This window comes from Neodiprion virginianus, chromosome 6, assembly GCF_021901495.1.
Source record: "Neodiprion virginianus isolate iyNeoVirg1 chromosome 6, iyNeoVirg1.1, whole genome shotgun sequence".
In the NCBI taxonomy this organism is placed as follows: Eukaryota; Metazoa; Arthropoda; class Insecta; order Hymenoptera; family Diprionidae; genus Neodiprion; species Neodiprion virginianus.
The window spans coordinates 2,750,971-2,769,458 of NC_060882.1; the positions used below are offsets into that span (position 1 = coordinate 2,750,971).

The window sequence follows — 18,488 nt, forward strand, 5'->3', positions numbered from 1 at the left end:
AATTCTTGGAGCAACCAGCAGAGCGATCCTTTTTATTCAGTGAACCAAGTGTACTTAATTCGTACGATATTTAAATAATTTGAAATAATCTTAACGTTGTTTAAAATAATTTTAATGGCGTGGAAAATATTGGCACGTTGTTCAGTTGTGATATTTTTGTATACGTAAACTGGCTGTATAGGCGACAGTCTAAATCAGTAAGATTCATTTGCTCAAAAATTCAGCCCCCGGTTTCATTATTGTAACCTTGAACGCTGACGGCTACCAATTAACTGTCATACCAAATACGAGTGGTGTATTCGAGTGCCAGATTTTTATATCCAACACGAGTAGAAAAAAAGATAGTTGGCGAACGCTGGCGGAGTTGAATCGGATCTAACCTAAAATGCGAGCAGTCGTAAATGCCGAAGTAATTGGATTATTTTCGTGCTACGTGTTTTGCTGGTGTTTTGGCCACGGAGTTGCTACTGGGGGTGCGCTAGACTCCGGCAATAATTACCAACCCGGTTCGACCGGGGCGTCTGGACCTAAAATAACAGCATTTACCTCTAGCCTCACTGATCGATTGGCCCAGGCTGTCGCACACGAATCCAGTAAGTTCTCTCTAACAACTATACAAATTCACAGCATTGACGAATACTCGCCAGACTTACAGATTGTTTAGCTTCTACCTTTGATTAGTGAAATTTTTGACAGATCTAAGAGAGGTACATCGTACTCGGTTCAAGCAGATAAATTGACCACAATTTACATGCGTACCTGAATTAAATTTATTGTGAAATTGTATAGATCCGTTATATCCTACAAGTGTCCGTTGAATTTATAATGGTCAAAAAGAAATATTTTACTCAAGTCAATAATATCATTATCATAATATCCTTCCTATTTGCGGCAATTCTATTTATGGACATAGTTAAGGAAATTATATACATTTCCTTTAAATAACAAACTTTTGACTGCTTGTGCCGCAAACTTATTGAAATTTGACTAATATCCTTTTCGTGCTTTCCAATGCCACCTACAAAAAGAGAATTTGTAAGTATGAAAGGGATAATTATAACATTGCAAACGTATTATAAAAATAAGCCAATTTCAGTTTCTATAGAAACCATGTACAAGTCTTAATACAACTAGCACTTTCATTAAAAATAATTTCTACCAGTTGTGAGGTGTCCAATAATTATAATATTGAAGTATTTTTCAAATACACTTCCAGATGAGCAGGACTGCAACAAGTAGTACACAGTAATCAGCATTGGGCACCATTAATATTGACATTTCTATTTTACAAATTCCAAATTTCATGTCAGCTCTCAGTCGTTAGAAAATTCAAAATTACTCTACTTACCAATCGTTACCAAATTTGGTCTTACGCCTGAAATGATATAAATCTGTCCCATTTAGTTTGCAAAGTCACCCTACTATTGCTGTTAGTTTGTACATGTGCCTAGTATGTACCTGTAGAATTTTATGAAACAAACTAATTTTTGCTTAATGACTCAAACTACACTTTATGAATGCCCTCAATATATGTTTTTGTTGACTAAAACTTCATGGTATGCGCCAGTCACCGTCATTTCAATGACTTCGCAGGTACAGAGACTTGTAACGATGACTTAGCTTGTTTGACAATGGCCTCTCATGACCGGTTAGGCCTCGAAGCAATTAAGTCGCTTCACAGCCAGTTGGATGATGACGCCAATGGAAATGTAGATCTTTCCGAATCAGATGATGTAAGTACTATTTCTATGACACTCACAGAGGTTCATCGATAATGCCTGCTCGCACAAGACTAGAGCTTGGACAAATCGAAAAAGTCCTTAACGTTTCTATGTTATTAACAGTTTTTGAGAGAAGAACTGCAGTACGAAGCTGGATATGAAAGGAGACAACGTGCGTTTCATCATAATGACGATATGCACATTAGTGTTAGAGAATTGTGGGAGGCTTGGCTCCGTTCTGAGGTACAAAATGTGACTAAATAGTTTATGCCTTTCTACATGTTGATTTGGAATACCATGAGCACAAGCATGCTTTAACAATTTTTACTTCCAATTTCGTATTTTTATGAATTTCGCAGCTTGCAATAAGTTAAACTCAAGTTTAAATATTTGAATTTTGAGGAAAAAGCAAATCAAATTCATATACAAGATGGAAAAAAATATTTCAAGTGGATCCTCCGCTTAATTTGAAAAACATTTGATAAAGGTACACAACTGGACCATAGAACAAACTTCAGAATGGCTGACATCAAATGTTGATCTTCCTCAATACGTACCAACGTTTATTCAGCATCGCGTTACTGGTGCCACTTTGCCCAGGTAATTAATGCTTGTCTTACATCTGTTCGAAATTCTCGTTACACAATTGTCAAACTGTATTTCTTTCAGACTAGCTGTTAACAACATGCACTACCTTAGCAATGTTCTTGGAATCAAGGATCCAATTCATAAGCAAAAAATCGCCTTGAAAGCTATGGATGTCGTTTTATTTGGACCTCCAAAGGGTAACTATGATCCTGTTTTTCAGATAATGATAGATGAAAAATAATATCAAACATATCATAATAATTATTTCATACATACAAATAGATACTGGTCACAGTCTTAAAGATCTGATTCTCATCACACTGTTGTTTGGGGCACTGATTGGATGTTGGTATGCCTACCAACAAAAAAAAAGCTCTCAGAAGCATCTTTTTAGAATGATGAAGGATATGGAGAGTTTGCAAAAGGCCGAAGTTGCGTTAGAAGATCTTCAGGTAAAATGGCAACATACTCTTGATATTTACAAGTCTCGTGAGTTAAATTCACTCACAATCCCTACCATCGATACTAATATCTATTTTGAAAATGAAATTTCAGAAAGAACTGGAGAGAGCAAGATTAGAGCAGGAAAGTACTGCAACAGAGAAACAAAATCTAGAAAAACGTTTACAAGACGAAACTATGGGTCTCAACACATCTTACTCAGATCTTGAGGTTACACAACTGAAATCAGAAATCGAGGTAATATTGTTATTAACAACCTGTATAGGATATATCCATCATTCATGTGTGTTTGGTGGACCTGCTCATGTATACAATGGCATGAACTTGATAGTTACGATTGCGTTGGTATAATAGTTTTCTGTGGAATTCGAAAGATATGTCAGATTGAACATTTTTCCATTTCCAGATGCTGAAAATGGAGTTACAACGTACCGTTGGTGAACTGGAAGATCGCTGTTGGTCTCCACCTGTAGGTCTTCAGCACTGGTTGCAATTGACCCATGAAGTAGAGAACAAAGCATACACCAAAAAGAAACTAGCCGCAGAAAAACAATTACAGCAAGCTCGTGAGGCAGTATGTATTGATAGTATGATAAAAAGTATGGTGCATTCAATGTTGTATCATTTCTAGTTTACAAAAAATTCTTAATACCGTAAATAAATTTGTTATAAACAGTGTGAAAAGTTAAGAAAGAAGAGGTCCAGTCTGGTGGGTGCATTTGTTTCTACTCATGGCAAGTCCATAGATGAAGTGGACAAAAGTATCGTCGATGCAAGGACATCGTTGAACGAAGTTACCATTGAGTTACAGGAGCGAGTTCACCGTTGGAAGCAAATTGAGCTCCTGTGTGGTTTCAACATAATCAATAACAGTGGTTTACCTTACCTCGAAAATATCCTCTATAGAGGAGCACCAAATGGCCGAGGTATTGGATTCAGAGGTATGGATTTACGCATTCTTACAACCGTTGCTTCGCAAAATCAGTATTCGAAAAATAAAAACTGTGCCATTACTTCTCAGTGTACCATCTAAAAAGCTGTATCTGTGGTTAAATATTCCATGCCTTATATGCTAGTACAATTTTGTTCTATGAAAAATAAAAATGGTCAACTTAATGTTTTCTAATATTTTTGAGCAATTGAGCAATGTTGAATACCACATGATATCGATGGGTCGATTTTAGAATGACATTGTGTTTCAGGGCGCATGAGTAGTCAAGATGACTTGGACGACGATGTAAGCTCTGTATATTCACCATCAACATCAGGTGCTGCAGGTAAGCCGGATTTGGACATCCAAGAGCACTCAGATTGACCGATTGATGTTCATCTCACTATGACAACACCTCTGCCTTCACTTATAAAACCATTGCTTTTCTCTTCCAACACATTGCTTCAAATGAAATATTTTTGACACGGCTCTAGTTTATAGATGTGCTTTTCTGAAAAGACCATTTTTATTTTGATGATCGTTATATGGTAAAATTGAATAGCGTCATCTCAGTGATATAAGTTTTATTTGCACATTAGTGAATTGTGCAAATGGACCTCTACCAAGGCTCATATTAGTCAAATGCCTGGTATAGGAGCTGACAATAGTTAAAGTCACCTGAGGCGATGTTTGGCGAGTACCTGGTATATGGTACCAAAGTGTATCAACATATAGTTTACCCAACATACACTCATGTTTTGGTATCATTGGTAAATTTTGGAACCTATACCGAACGCTCACGAATAAGCACCTCCGACAATGACGAAATCACCCTGACTGACACGGGTATATCCAACCCAACTGACACTATCTATTGTCAGTGCCTATGTTGACTGAAGATATATAAAGTCTGCCAGCCTCATAAACTTTGGCATAATAGGTCAAAGGAGGTGAAAGTTTGGGGGGAAATTTCAGTATTCTATTATGTCAACTCGATTTTACATTGGGATCCCGTAAGACAAATCGGTGAGTGCGGAGTACTGGAATTACCCCCGTGCCATAACAGTCTTAACATATCTTCAGTCACCGATGCCTATATGAATTTATTACACATACGATTATCTTCACCCTTTTTTTCACATTTTCGTATGTGGCTGATTTCTTTTAATGACAAATAAATATGTTACATTGAATTTTTAATCACGATACTTGTGTTCATTCAGATCTGATTATATTACTCTTGAAACCTGTTGTGAAAATTTTTCAAACGTAATATCTTGCTGTTAGATATTCGACGCAAAATCTAAAACAAGTTGTGTGGTGAATTTTCAGTAACATATTTCAAATAATACGTATTATCACGATCCTGTATACTTTTATACACGTAAGTGGTAAACATATAGATAGAACCTCTCGAAGCGCGTGCATTTATTAGTCTGTCTGTTAGGTCAGTCTGTTTCTCATATCAAATGCTGTAACTTTGTCTCTACAGTCAGTGTGAGGGGTCTGCTTCGACAAATCCTTGCTGTATTTATTATCATATTTATATATACAAAATTTACTTTAATTCGGAATAACAGCACACTTCTCACATTATTGCATATGTGAATGTTAATCGGTAAATGCACGCAAAATTAATTTTGTCGGTATTCTTTCATTTTGTATATTTATTTAATTTCAAAAATTGACCGTAATTTTTTTTTCTATATTTATAATATTTTACCGAAGTCTACAATATTGAAGGAACGCGAAACTTAGTCTTAATATCTGCAATTTATGGATTGTTGGATTTAGCGTGGATAAAATTGAATCACCAGCAATATAATTTTGAATTCTACTTCTACAGGAATGTTCTATTTCGAATACATTCAAGTAGTTATGAATTTTTACACTGTGCTAGAAACATATTTGAAGCAATAACGTGCCAGTAATAATTTGATAATGACACAATATGCTAACAGCAATTGTAATCAAAATAGTTTAAATATATTTACGTCATTGACGAAATCTGGAGATAAGGGAAAAGAGCGATTGTGCTCAAATCTAATTGGACATTCTTGACTTGTCGAAGTTACTTCTCAAATTTTGCCGAGCAGTACTTACAAATGAAATTTCACTCAATAGCACAGTTGAGCATAGATTTTACAATAATTATAGGCCACTTCAATTATTAACAAACATTTTCGAGCTCACTGTGCATCTGTACCTCCTTTCAAATTTAGTAAAAAGTGATGGGTTCACTCTTATTAATCTATCCACACACTATTATACTGTTACTTGGCAGCCATTGTAGATATGACACTTGGCTGGTTATCAAATATACTTACTGGTATTTGATAGGATCGCATCAATAAAATCATACCTTGATTAATATTCAAGGTTTTAGTTTTCGAATGAACCTTCTGTAGCTGGCTACAGTTAGTTTTTAAATTCATTTTAAAATCAAATTAAGCATATAGAACCATATTAAAGATTTCTTTTGATTATTTTTATATTGAAATAAGTGAATATTTACTACGATTAGTACATACGACGTGTGTTTAAGTTGATACCATTGTGGCTGAATATCAAATGACCTTCCAGTATTTTTTTTTTTTTTTTGTGTCACACTTTTTAATTATTTGGGATTTATTTCCTGCTACAGTAATAGCTCGGACATTCATTTTTGCAACAAATTTCAATGTCCCGTTATTTAACGAATGGTCTTATTCAATCGAATAAAAGGGGACAAATAACCGAACCTACGTTTATTAAATTGCTTTACCTCAAAGCGATGTCAAAAAGAATTTGCATGTAAGTACTGTACAATTGAAATTTGCATTATAATTGGCAACTAGAGTCATTTCAAACTCTGAATACGCTTTCACTTCAGTTCCAAGCACCAATATATTAACGATTGTAGTAATTGTAGTCGATACATAGCAATATTGTTAAAGATCTGAATTTTTTGTCACTGCACACCAATAACTTTTGTATGCATGTATGTATGTATGTATGTATACATATTTATGTGCAAGAATATAATTTGTAATATTTAGATTGTGATAGTCGTGGGATGAAGAACATTTTAATATTCTGTAGAATTTTATGATAATAACAATTATCTTTAATATATTTTGTAGAATGGCTGTATAAACGAATATACATGTTTGATTCTTTTCCTTTCTATTCTTAGACAAATAGTACGGAGAACGCGATTAACATACATTCAATGAAAATTATGTACTCACTCGAACGCATAGCTCGTAATGAATAAAATTTCAAATGTCTGCGAAAACGAGATTCCAATTTTTTTGAAACACCTGTGGCTGTTTTCGAAAAAAGTTAAAACAAAAATAAAGATAACGAATCTATAAATCGAAGTATTAGTTTGCTTTCAAAAATATTTGTGCTTAGATATATATACATATATGTGTCTTGTAAGCTTCACGTCAACATACGCCTTGCATATATGGGTTTCGAAATTCTACTTCGAAATAGAATTAGGTATTTAAGAAACATATCAAAAAACCTAAGCAGATAAAAAGATCAATGAATTTAAAAGCACTCGAATATCTCTGAATTCTTGCAAAAATAATATTCAAGCTATTAGCAAAAAGTTTCACCTCTGCATAGTATCTGTATGTTTTGTTTACCATTTAGTTGTTGGCCATGAGAATGTTATTTTATCGGTTGCTGTGGAGTGATTATTAGCAACCTCAATGGAGTTACATCATCTAATCACTAGCATGAAATAACTATTTTTAATTTAATGTTCACTAATAACAAAAATTTTTAGTGCAATATTGTTTCATACATACAGGTGTATTTGATTCGATAACTTTTGTACTGTTCACATTGAGAAATTTGAGTACTACTTAAAATCCAAAAGCTTTCGAAAAGCTTCCAGGAAATGAAAAGCACTGACACGCGTATTTATTACAATTTCAGTATATCTGGTTAATTGTAATAAGATGCTCTTGGACAGGATTTGATATAGTGGCAGATCGCATTATGTCTACAGGTACGCTCGAGACTTTAACATGGAAGGAATCGTCAATACCTCCAGACTCGTCTGGCAGTGAAACGGGAAAGGACACGCCACCGGAAGCTGTACATTTTATCGTTGGGGAAGGAAACGAAGAACCCCGAAGGTTCCACCCCAGAGAAAAAACCCGTACGTCGCACATGGTGCGATCTTACAGCCAGGATACTAACATGGTCCTCAGCGAACCGACTACCTCATCATTCCTATCCAAAACATCATTTTCTGACAATTCGTTAGATACAGCTGAGAAATTGACCAGCCGTATAAATACTGTTAAGAAATCACTGAAAGATCTTCCTACTGTCATGTCAGTCGATGACGAAACTTTATCAACCGATTCGAATTCCACTGCTGATAATGACGAGCTCAAAAGGAGGCGCAGAAAGCTTCATTTCCCATTTAAGAAAAATAAATCTAAGCTCACATGATCCTGACTAGTCACCATAATGTTACATACTTAAAATATTTGGAAAAAAACTTTACATCTCAAGTAGGAATTATTATTTCAAGTTATATTTGGTTAATTGTTTAGACACATGTGTCTCATCCCGTTTGCTGTAATAATTCAATAGACATACTATATGATACACCGAATTCTGTAATAATTAACTAGAATTTATGTAGCTAGCTATGATATCAACAATGATTGGAAAATGATCGTTATATGTACGCAATTCTCAATGCCGAAAAAGAAAAAAGAAACAAGAATTCAAAGTATAAAATTGTGATGTATTGCAATAAGTTTTTCATGGTATGATACGATAACTTTCGATAAGACTTTATTTTTTTGACCACGTTATTTACGGTAGTTTTGTGATTGTTGGAATACGGTCCAAGCACAAATTGTCTTCACACATATGTTAGAATATTGCATCACAACACATCAAGTGTAGTGATATAACGATCTATGAACGCAAATTTCTGGAAAGAATGAAGTCTAACGATTTCTCTAATTCAGCATTTTGTGGGAATCATGTTTGAAAAGTATTCGTTAAATAATGTTCCAAACTTTGACTTTTGTAAATCGCATGATATGGCGAAGATAATTCGACTCTCTGTTATAGTGTATTATAAAATTTGATAAATCTGAAATAAAAAAAAAAATAAAATAAAAAAAAAAACAGAGAAGACGATATCAGATATATGTAATGCGAATTTCCAAGTGACCTAACTATGTGAAAAATATAAATGAAAAGCAATAACATGAGGAAATTCCTCTAATTAGCAAGAATGAACAGATGCACGGGATCTGAATAACTTTAAAAATTTCAACAGTGGTTGTATTGTCGGTGTAATGATAGCTTGAACTTGATTACCACATAACAACCTCAAAGTTAGTAGTATATTATTTTCAAGATTGGCAATAAAGTCTGTACTTCTTGGAATATATTGAAATTTTTTCCTTTCATGCCAAAAGAGTCTTTGAATGACAGTTGCATTGTTTTGCTTGATAGCAAAAAAAAAAAACTGGGTGATAAACTCTGGATTGTTGACTTTAAATTCTTAATTATGCTGAATGCTTTGCGAGAGTTCAGTTAATTACCCAATGTTTACGCACGATTCTATACCAGTTAAAAATAATTTTACTCAAGTGACTTGATAGAAAAAACTTATACCTACGCTTTTAATACATTATTGTTTAATGGTGTAAAAGTGGCAGAAAATGAACAGTAATCTTGAACTACTTTAGCATTTTTCAAACATTTAGTTACGGCTACTCTAGCACTGTTAAGTCTATTGCGGTGGCACCCACTTCCTTGTTTTTTTTTTTTTGTTTCCCCCCATCAAAGCAAATTAATCCCAATATTAACTAAAATCCTGCATTACGTGACGGGGTACATACGTCAAATACAGATTAAACGAGGGTAGTAATTCACTTCGTGTCTTATCGCACGTATATATTGAAATGAGAAGAATCTCAACGTAACTATGATTAAAACTATCAATCATACGCGAGAATGTAAATAGATGTAGGCACATAAATGTACATAAAATAGATCATGTACTTACTTACATGACTTATTATTGGGCAAGTTGTGTACAGAATATTTTTAAGGAGGCCGTGCATCCCATTCAAAATCCTCAGAGATATAAGGGCAATCCATTTGCAAACTCCTTCTACTGAACAGCTAAACAAATATATTGTGTACATGAATAATTATATCAATTGAAAAAATAATTGAACATGTTCTATCTGAATGTGTATGGCCCAGTAGTTGAAATTAATAGTTTTGGGCCCCTTTAAACATATTCACTGTACATTAGTTGTAACGCAATTGAAATATCTTTAAATGAATATTATGTAAGGATTTCAATGCCTGTATAGAACATGTGCGTCTTCCTTGTAATCAAAGAAATATATCAAACTTTCCGAAATAAAAATTAGTATTCAAGTATAAATACGTTTGTTTCTTCGGGATTTTTTTTTTTTTTACTAATCCTCTTCTAATTGAAAGTGAAATAAATACGGGTCAAGTTATCGGCGACATACTTTAATTACATTGGAGTAGATCAATTAACAACAGTTCACGTGATACTAAAAAAAAAAGAATGCTGATTTTTCAATACAAACAGGCTAAGTGAGCCAGGCTAATGACTCAATAATTTTATTTACCTGCTTTGTAAACCTCTAACGAATACGTTAGATAAATTGACTCTTATAATTTCACTCACAGAATTTAAATATTTATAAACACAGACAACATTATGACTCCTAATAGTAAACTCAGCATTGCAAGGTCTTCAAGTATTTAGTCTTTGGCACAATAAGTAACTATATGCAGGCTATTCGTACTGCGTTTTCTATCAAGTTTCAAACTTATCTTTATATAGAATTAGGGCGAGATAAATGGAGAAAAAAAACAAACGAACCCAACAGCGATTTCTGTCGATTTGCCCATTTTTAAGATTGACCGTTATTCATCTGTAAACAACCAAATCAAGCTGTGTTTCTCTTTTGTAAGCATTTACAATCTGTTAATCATAGGCCTATTGAACAGGATATAATATTTCGTATATACTGCAAAATATTGACTAGGTTTACATGAGTTCAATGATTCAGTTCTTATTGTCCAACAATATTATCGTCCTTACACCCCATGCTTTTATGTATAATAATTATCAATGATCTACCGTGAGCTTACATGTGTAATAAAAATTTGTAATAAATTATGAATGTACCCCAGCATTGGCATACCTGTGTATAGAAATACTGGTACAAACATGCTGAATAATTTCCTTTTTGACGTACAATGCATAGCCAGACTTCTTTCAAATACCTCACATTCAATTTCCTTACCTCTAATATATGTATATCTATAATTAATATTTGTTGTTTCAAAACATTAGAGCATGTAGAAAAATACCCGTCAACCACCTACATGAACTGCACGTATTAGGCGTTTTTAAAAATAGTTGCGACACAAAATGCGTAATTTTTAGTTATTCAATCACTTCAATTTAGAGAGTGTTGTTCACTTTTATGATATTGCCATGAAACGTTACGTTGGATTGAATATCTTTCAAGCTTATAATCATAGGTATGTGATCACCAAATGAATATTGTTTTTCTTGTTGTTCAAAGTCAACTTATTGCCACACAACAAATTATACTAACACCGTACCGAAGTTGTGTTCACACACCTTAGACACCCTGACACTACTACCAATGGCGTTACGATATTAATCAATCACCGGCAGGTATGCAGGTATAGATGTTTTCGAAGCGCTATACCGACCGAAAATGGATAAAATCTCATCTATTGAGTACAAAGTCTTGGTAAAGGTATCAACAGATAAATCTTGTTCTTAAGTAATTTCGGAATTTGTAGGTTGCAGCTTGTTCTGATTATTACGATAGAATACTCATTTCAATAAAATCACAAGAAAATGCTTAAAGAACTGTCGCGTTTTATATTGTTCTGAAGTTTAAAAATTTTCCCTACGATATAAAATGTATGCTGCGATACTGCTATTTTATTACACTTGCAACTTGTTACTTCGGAAGAATGTTAAAACGTGTCTTTTTATATTTACAAATCGCGGGTCAATAACGTAGCCAGTAGAAATATTGCTATAAATAACTCCAATAGGAAGGAGGGACTCTTCAATAAAATATGTATAATTGTATGAATATGTATACCTATACGTGTATAAAGTGAATATTGCAGCTTTTACTAGTTTTTTTAAAATTAAATATTACTATAACGATTTGGAGGATATATTTTTCTTCCCAATAATGATTCAATACTGTGGACATCAAAGAGTATACAACCAGTAGCATTATAGGAACGATCAGTTTACCTAAAATGTACGCAGGACAAACGTCTTATCGTTAGGGTACGTATATATCTTACAGCGAGGAATATAAACTATAATTTAATTGTTAGCATGAATAATTATCAGTTTGCTTAATATATTAGCTATCACACAAAATTTGTTTCAAAGTTTCAATATTTGAGTGATCAACATTTCACACAACTTATTACATCCTTTTTCAAGTCAGTAATTATATATTGGCTCTACTGTGGAGTCGTTATTTTACCCATCTTGAGCTACAAAATGTTCCGAGTTTTATTAGAATTAACTGACCAATAATGGTGAAATATGTCACCACCATCATTGATATAACATGACAGGCAACACAGACCACGTATTCAATGTAATATAATACGAAGGCATCGTATTCAGTGGAATCCAATGCGGCAACCGCAGCAAATTACAAACATTCTGAATATAGATCATTTCTTTGACCATGGTTGAACTATCAGTGGCTGGAAAATGCAATTCTATTTCAATTAATAATTGACTCAACTAATGATAACTCTTTAAATCTATTCGCAAACAGTAAACAGCTACATTGTGTTGTGCATACAAAATCTAACTGATTATGGTAGCATGAAATTTTCTCGAATGAAATCCGAAAGTCAACAATATGAGCAAGATAAATGGATTGGTTTTCTTGCTTTCGTTTCTTTCAGCTATCCTGTCATTATACATATACCGTTGAGCAAATAATAGATCAATTATTAGCTATCCGTGTCATGGCGGGGCATGACAATTGTACAGAAAATTATCCTACACCTAATTATTTTACACGTACTTATTAGGTATATCATCATGAAATCAGACCAGTAGTTATGTGTCGAAACTCCACGTGAGGATCAATTTCGTGGAGGATAACGTTGCGTGGAAATATAATTTTACATGGGATCGTTTCGTATAGGATAAATTTGTGTAGAATAATTACACGCAGGATTATTTTTGTAAGATTGGTGCGCAATCTGTGTCTCTCAGAGTGGACTGGTTTTGAATTAAACTATAACTGCGTCAGTTACATATTTGTGATAATTTTCACGAGGCAACTGATTAGTTCTGATAATGAGTGACTAAAAGATCCTAGACTAAAAAACCTAGTATCTACATCAATTGAATGGGCTACACATGAATATGTTGTTATGTGATGTATATTTTCACGGAATATATTAATCTTTTATAAATAATATGTGTATATTAATGATAATGTTAATACTTGTACATAATAAATACTTACATAAAAATGGTAAATTGAAACGTATCATTCAGGGGAATTATGTTGTGGATGAAATTATAATATTTCCAACTTTCCTACAAGACTTGATTCAATACTTGTCATTAGCTGATTTCACCTTTCATGAATCAGTGTGTAATTCAGTTCCGTGCAAATTTTTTAATAACAATATATTTTTGTGTCGATTTTACAAAATATCAGCAAATCCACCTCCGAGTAACTTACAACTGTAATAATAATAAACGGGAGTTATGCATTTCTTGATCTTGTACGTCAAGTAGTGTGGATTTAAAATGTAACAGTTGAGTGGGCATTGCTGCATAGGATTATATAAAATGTATTTCGTCAGTCTTATAAATTCCGAAAAATCTACGAATATTAATGTCAACAGTTTGTATCCTTACCAGTTGACGCAACTATTAAGAGAGCTGAGAGCGAGAAAGAGAGAGAGAGAGAGCGAAAGAAACACTGAAAACTATGACATAATACACTATGGAAAGGAGATATATATCAATAATTTATCATTCTGGTTTTCAGAGAGCAATGGAGGTGGATTTAATGTCATGGCCTTTTCTTTACTTATATGTATATTACTATAGCTACAATATATATATATATGTATATATATATTCTTTTTCCAACTCTTAACATGGCCAGTTAATTGCATTACCCCGTTGCAATAGTAAATTTTCTACACCACGTGTAAAGTCATTAACTTAAGTAAGTGTATAAATATATTTTTCCCTACATTTCATTTCTTCCTTTCTTTACTGGCATTATCAATTTCCTAACACACCATCATCATCCTGCTGTTCACTCATTTCAGCCGCTGAAGGTATCGTGGCCAAAAGTCTAACAGCCAATCTACCCGGCGACGCAGGAGGATCTGGTTCTTGAACAGCAAGTTGTCTCGTTAATCGCGGCTTTGGCCTTACAGGTCTCGGCGCTGGACGGGCAGTCACCTCTAGAGAAGCGCTTGAGCGAGACATTCTCCACGTACTAGTGCTAGCAGTTGTCGCCGAGCCAGAGGAATCGTTGCGCGATGAGCTAAGATTAGAGTCTTGAGACGGTTTCCTTGTTATCAACCATGAAGAGGCCCGTCTCTTGGGGTCTAGTAATCGTAATGGTATACCGCAGTGGTGGGTCTGTCTCCAAGAATCTGATCTCGAAGACGAAAAATTTTCACTAGAAGACACAGACGAAGCACGCTTGTGCTGTTTTTGTTGGATTTCGGCAATTTGATAAGCGTACTGATCGCTGCGCGCGTGTCTTTCATGCTGACTACGCGTACACGGCCACAACCATCTCGTTCCCCACCAATTACCTCTACATTGACTTGCTTCGAGGAGTCGAGTGTTACACACACATGGTGCTTGATTTTCCCTCGACGATCTATCAACTAGACTATTAGTATTGGCCGGAGTTTGTCGGTTGCTAAAATTTGAGCTGTGACGACATCTACCTATACCTCTCGTTACGCGAGATTCTTCAATTGCTTTGCAAATCAGCACACAATCCTTTTTAAACTGTTTAGTTAATATAGCATATAAGAAAGGGTTGCAACATGAATTTAAGGGTAGAACGAACACGGCAAATACTTTCGCCTGCTCCAACGAAACCAACTGTAGGCCAAATGTTGCAGTGAGTGAAAAAAATGCTATCGGAGACCAGCATAAGAAGTCTGTAAATACCAGAAGAGCCATTCGTTTGGCGATTCTCGAATCATTTGAATTCCATGCCTGGGAGCCACGAATAGCGCAATACATTTTCAGGTAGCATCCCATCAGAATTAAAAATGCTACTCCGTTAATGAGCATTAAAAAAACTACATATGTAAGAGAAACTGTCCCTGTTGTTTCAAATGGTAAACATATTGCAAATTTTCGGTAGTCAGATACGCCAAGCAGGGGTAATGTTGCCATTGAGAGAGCAAATCCCCATCCAACGGTCATAATGTATCCGGCGTGTTTCAGAGATAGCCGTTTATTAAGATGCATTGCGTGAGTAATGGCATAATTTCTTTCCAAAGTTATCACCGCAAGGGTGTAAACACTTAATTCAGAGCTGAGAACACCGAGAAAACCGGCAAGTTGACATCCAGTAGACATCTGCCATCGAATGGCGTACATCCTAAATTCGCCGAGTGTCGAGGCATCGACCACCGCTAACAAGCCTGGACAGGGGTACGAGAATAGATTAAAACGACATGGACAAAGAAACGTTCAGTTCACTTACCCAAGTAGACACCCATGAAGAAATCGGCGGCAGCCAAATTGCATACCAAAAACCTTGGTACGTCCATCTTACTCCTTGAAAAGATCAGAACAAATACAACGGTGCCGTTTCCAAGCATGGCCAGGAGAAAGACGATCCAAACTCCACAGCGCAAGGTCCACCAGTCGAACAAGTCTTGACATGGCAAAAAGGGTCCTGGAATTGAATTATACAGTTGACATAATTAATGCCTGGGTCGGGTATTCTGGAATCGAAATTCTTAGGGAACCGAGAGGTCGGTATGTGGAGAAACAAACCAGGCTGGGGCAGGCACTGTACGTGCAACGGTGCCAAATGACTTGGAATCGTACTTCGTCCTTCCTGGTCCTCAAAATAATCCTCCACATAGGCAGGCAGGTTACCAGGGTATGTAAAATCTGAACCAAAGTTATCCCAAAGTTCATTTATTTCTGTTCCAAATTTGTTGCTCAAGTTATCTAAAAAATTTCATCACTTCAGTGCTGCAAACTTTTTCCAAACAATTTCATACCAATACCAAAGTGTTACACATTTATTCAATTAGTTGTTACTATAACGCCGAGCAATTTTGTTTCTGCGATTTTCTTTGAACTTCTATGCAATTATTGATTCTATATTCGAAAGATATTTGTTAACAACATGTTATGTTCCAACATTTTGCAGCATTAAGTGTGATTGGAATAAAAAAATAAATGAAAAGATTCTGAAGAATGTATTACAAATGAAACTTTACTACCAATACCCTTCATTTTTATAATAATAATATATTTATAGTAATACCCTTCTATTTTCTATCGTTCTTTTGGTATTGAGTGTGCAAAGTTTTATACATGCAGCTAAATTATAATAAATTATGTACTTATACTTACGTAACTGTGGCCAAATATCAGTGAGACTAGAATTCCAAAGACTCATGTCGAATTTATTATTGGTAGGAAAAAGTACCGACTCTTCTACCGGTGATTTGGTAATTGGTTCGTCCAATTCCATGGTAAGAAAAGCACAGCAATGGTAAGCATAAGACAATACCATAGTCTGAACGCGGGGAAACATTTCGGGTGCTGGAAATTCCTTGAGCGCAGGATTATTGAACGTTTTCAAATGCAGTAACTGAGAAAGTCCAGCCGTTGGCAAAGTTGGAAATATGTTGTTTCCAAGATTTCTGAAAGACAGAGATCGTGTGTAAGAATAATCAACAAGGTAATTCGATCCACTCCTATATCGCAACTCGATATTACACTTACAGATCTTCAAGGTGTTTATTCTCTCTGAATGTATCCGGATGTATGTATTCAATGTAATTACTTTCAAGATCTCTGTAACATATTTAATTTTTATTTTGATTTATTCATCAAGTAAATTAAGAAAATTCTTTTATCCATTCTTGGATCAATCAAAACTGAAACTTACAGAACTTGCAATTTGAATAGACCATCGAAACCATCTCCTGGTAGTGATCGTAGATTGTTATTTGACAGAAGTAAATCATGTAGCGCAGAGAGATTTTTAAAAGGTTGTCCAGATAACGAAGAAATCATGTTACTAGTCAGGTCCCTGAAAACAGATATTCAAGTTACTACAGATCAGGAATAGCCAATTTAATCAGATCTAGGATCTACTGTTTACTGTCCAGACTCTGTGCGATCTACGGATTTCAGATCTTTTCCACAGAATTGAATGAAATATGTTTTTGACAGAGTCATGAATTTTTCTTTGCTGTGTCGCGATCGACTGGCCTAAAAGCTATGATCGACCATTCGATCGCCACTGACCATTACACTTATGAACAACTGCAGTGCATGCATCAGTACAGACAAAATTGGGGAAACTCGGAAAAAAGAAAAACCAACAGAGAATCAGATATATATATATATATGTGTGTGTGTGCGTGTGTGTGTGTGTGTGTGCGTGTGTGTGTGTGTTTAGAGAGAGAGAGAGAGTTGTTAAATACTTACAAAACACGAAGATCACTGCACTCTGTCAAATTTGGAATGCGTGTCAAGTAATTGGATTTCAGGTCTCTGAAAAAATAAAGAAAAAATAAAACTGGACGATTATATAAATAAATATGCCGTTGATGCGTAACCTGTCGGGATACCGCATACATGAGATGCAACGCATAAATAAACCTATTTCAAAACTTACAAACTCTTAAGTTTTGGACATGTTCGACAAAGTCCAGCCGGTACCTCCTTCAGTCGAGCGCGATCTAGTCTTAGCAATTCCAGTGCTCCAGTTCCGTTCAGATTTGGGAACTCTTTCAAGTCCCTAACGTTGGACAGAATCCTGAAAGATAAAATACACAGACAAGCTGTTTATTTAATGTTGGATAGCGGAGAATAGAATCATTCCTAGGCAGGCATGTTTAGCGTTTTACTCGCATTTGTTTAATGAAATCAATAGACTTTTTTTTTTGCCAGTTACAGATACTAACAGTTTACGAAGTTTCTTGAGTTCCTGAAAGCTATCAGGATGTATTTCTTTTATGGGATTTCCTCTCAGATCCAAGGACTCCAGATTTCCCAAGTGCTGTAGCAATCCGCCTTCTATCCTTTGTATTCGATTATTCGTTATAGACCTTGGATTTGAAATATGGCATCAAAGAAGTACGAGTAATAGAATTTCGTAGTTCCATTAAACCGTTAATGATAAATGATAATTGTGCTTACAAGTCCTCGAGGTTCTGTAGCTGTACGATAGCTCTCGGTATTTCTGTTAGCAGATTGTCGTCAAGTTCTCTGCAAGTAACATTTGAAAATTCACAATTAATCAATAATGTAGTAGTATAATATGAATCTGCTCCCCGTCCTTCCTGACAATTGAAAAAAATCTACTCACAGCACTTTTAAATTCGTTGAATTAACAAACGCGTCGATGCTGATTGAAACCAAATGATTACGCCGAAAAGACCTGTCGCAAAAATAATACATTTTCAAGTGTTGAAAATATGTGTAAATA

At 34.9% G+C, this 18,488-nt stretch overlaps 2 protein-coding genes across 6 annotated transcripts in view; one reads left to right on the top strand and one right to left on the bottom strand.

Annotated features, from left to right (window-relative positions):
* LOC124308022 (stromal interaction molecule homolog) lies at positions 1-8,923 on the top strand. Of its 4 annotated transcripts, XM_046770313.1 has the most exons (12): positions 459-593; positions 1,029-1,035; positions 1,594-1,733; positions 1,845-1,964; positions 2,209-2,321; positions 2,391-2,506; positions 2,592-2,761; positions 2,865-3,008; positions 3,178-3,345; positions 3,448-3,712; positions 3,974-4,048; positions 7,688-8,923. In XM_046770313.1, exons 3-12 carry the CDS (start codon positions 1,632-1,634, stop codon positions 8,155-8,157), a joined length of 1,743 nt encoding a protein of 580 aa, XP_046626269.1. In that variant the 5' UTR covers positions 459-593; positions 1,029-1,035; positions 1,594-1,631; the 3' UTR covers positions 8,158-8,923. The 4 variants fall into 4 exon arrangements, with proteins under 4 accessions (XP_046626267.1, XP_046626268.1, XP_046626269.1 ...); XM_046770311.1 differs by lacking the exon at positions 1,029-1,035 and having other exon boundaries at positions 1-593; XM_046770312.1 differs by lacking the exon at positions 1,029-1,035 and having other exon boundaries at positions 2-593; positions 7,706-8,923.
* Positions 8,526-18,488, bottom strand: part of LOC124308018 (lutropin-choriogonadotropic hormone receptor) — a 20,006-nt gene continuing 10,043 nt past the window's right edge. The window contains exons 3-13 of one of the 2 annotated variants that reach the window (XM_046770304.1): positions 18,369-18,440; positions 18,200-18,268; positions 17,965-18,108; positions 17,676-17,816; positions 17,486-17,551; positions 16,941-17,084; positions 16,775-16,846; positions 16,400-16,692; positions 15,809-15,928; positions 15,513-15,707; positions 8,526-15,450 (exon numbers count right to left, since the gene is read on the bottom strand). In XM_046770304.1, coding sequence (XP_046626260.1) covers positions 14,057-15,450; positions 15,513-15,707; positions 15,809-15,928; positions 16,400-16,692; positions 16,775-16,846; positions 16,941-17,084; positions 17,486-17,551; positions 17,676-17,816; positions 17,965-18,108; positions 18,200-18,268; positions 18,369-18,440 — 2,710 coding nt within the window. In that variant the 3' untranslated portion in view covers positions 8,526-14,056. Of the gene's footprint in view, positions 15,451-15,512; positions 15,708-15,808; positions 15,989-16,399; positions 16,693-16,774; positions 16,847-16,940; positions 17,085-17,485; positions 17,552-17,675; positions 17,817-17,964; positions 18,109-18,199; positions 18,269-18,368; positions 18,441-18,488 lie in introns of both variants that reach the window. The other variant, XM_046770303.1, reaches the window with a different exon arrangement.

Coding starts and splice junctions, on each gene's coding strand:
- LOC124308022 (XM_046770311.1), top strand. CDS start 386: ATGCGAGCAGTCGTAAATGCCGAAGTAATTGGATTATTTTCGTGCTAC. Junction 1,734..1,844: donor ATCTTTCCGAATCAGATGAT/GTAAGTACTATT, acceptor TGTTATTAACAG/TTTTTGAGAGAAGAACTGCA. Junction 1,965..2,208: donor AGGCTTGGCTCCGTTCTGAG/GTACAAAATGTG, acceptor CATTTGATAAAG/GTACACAACTGGACCATAGA.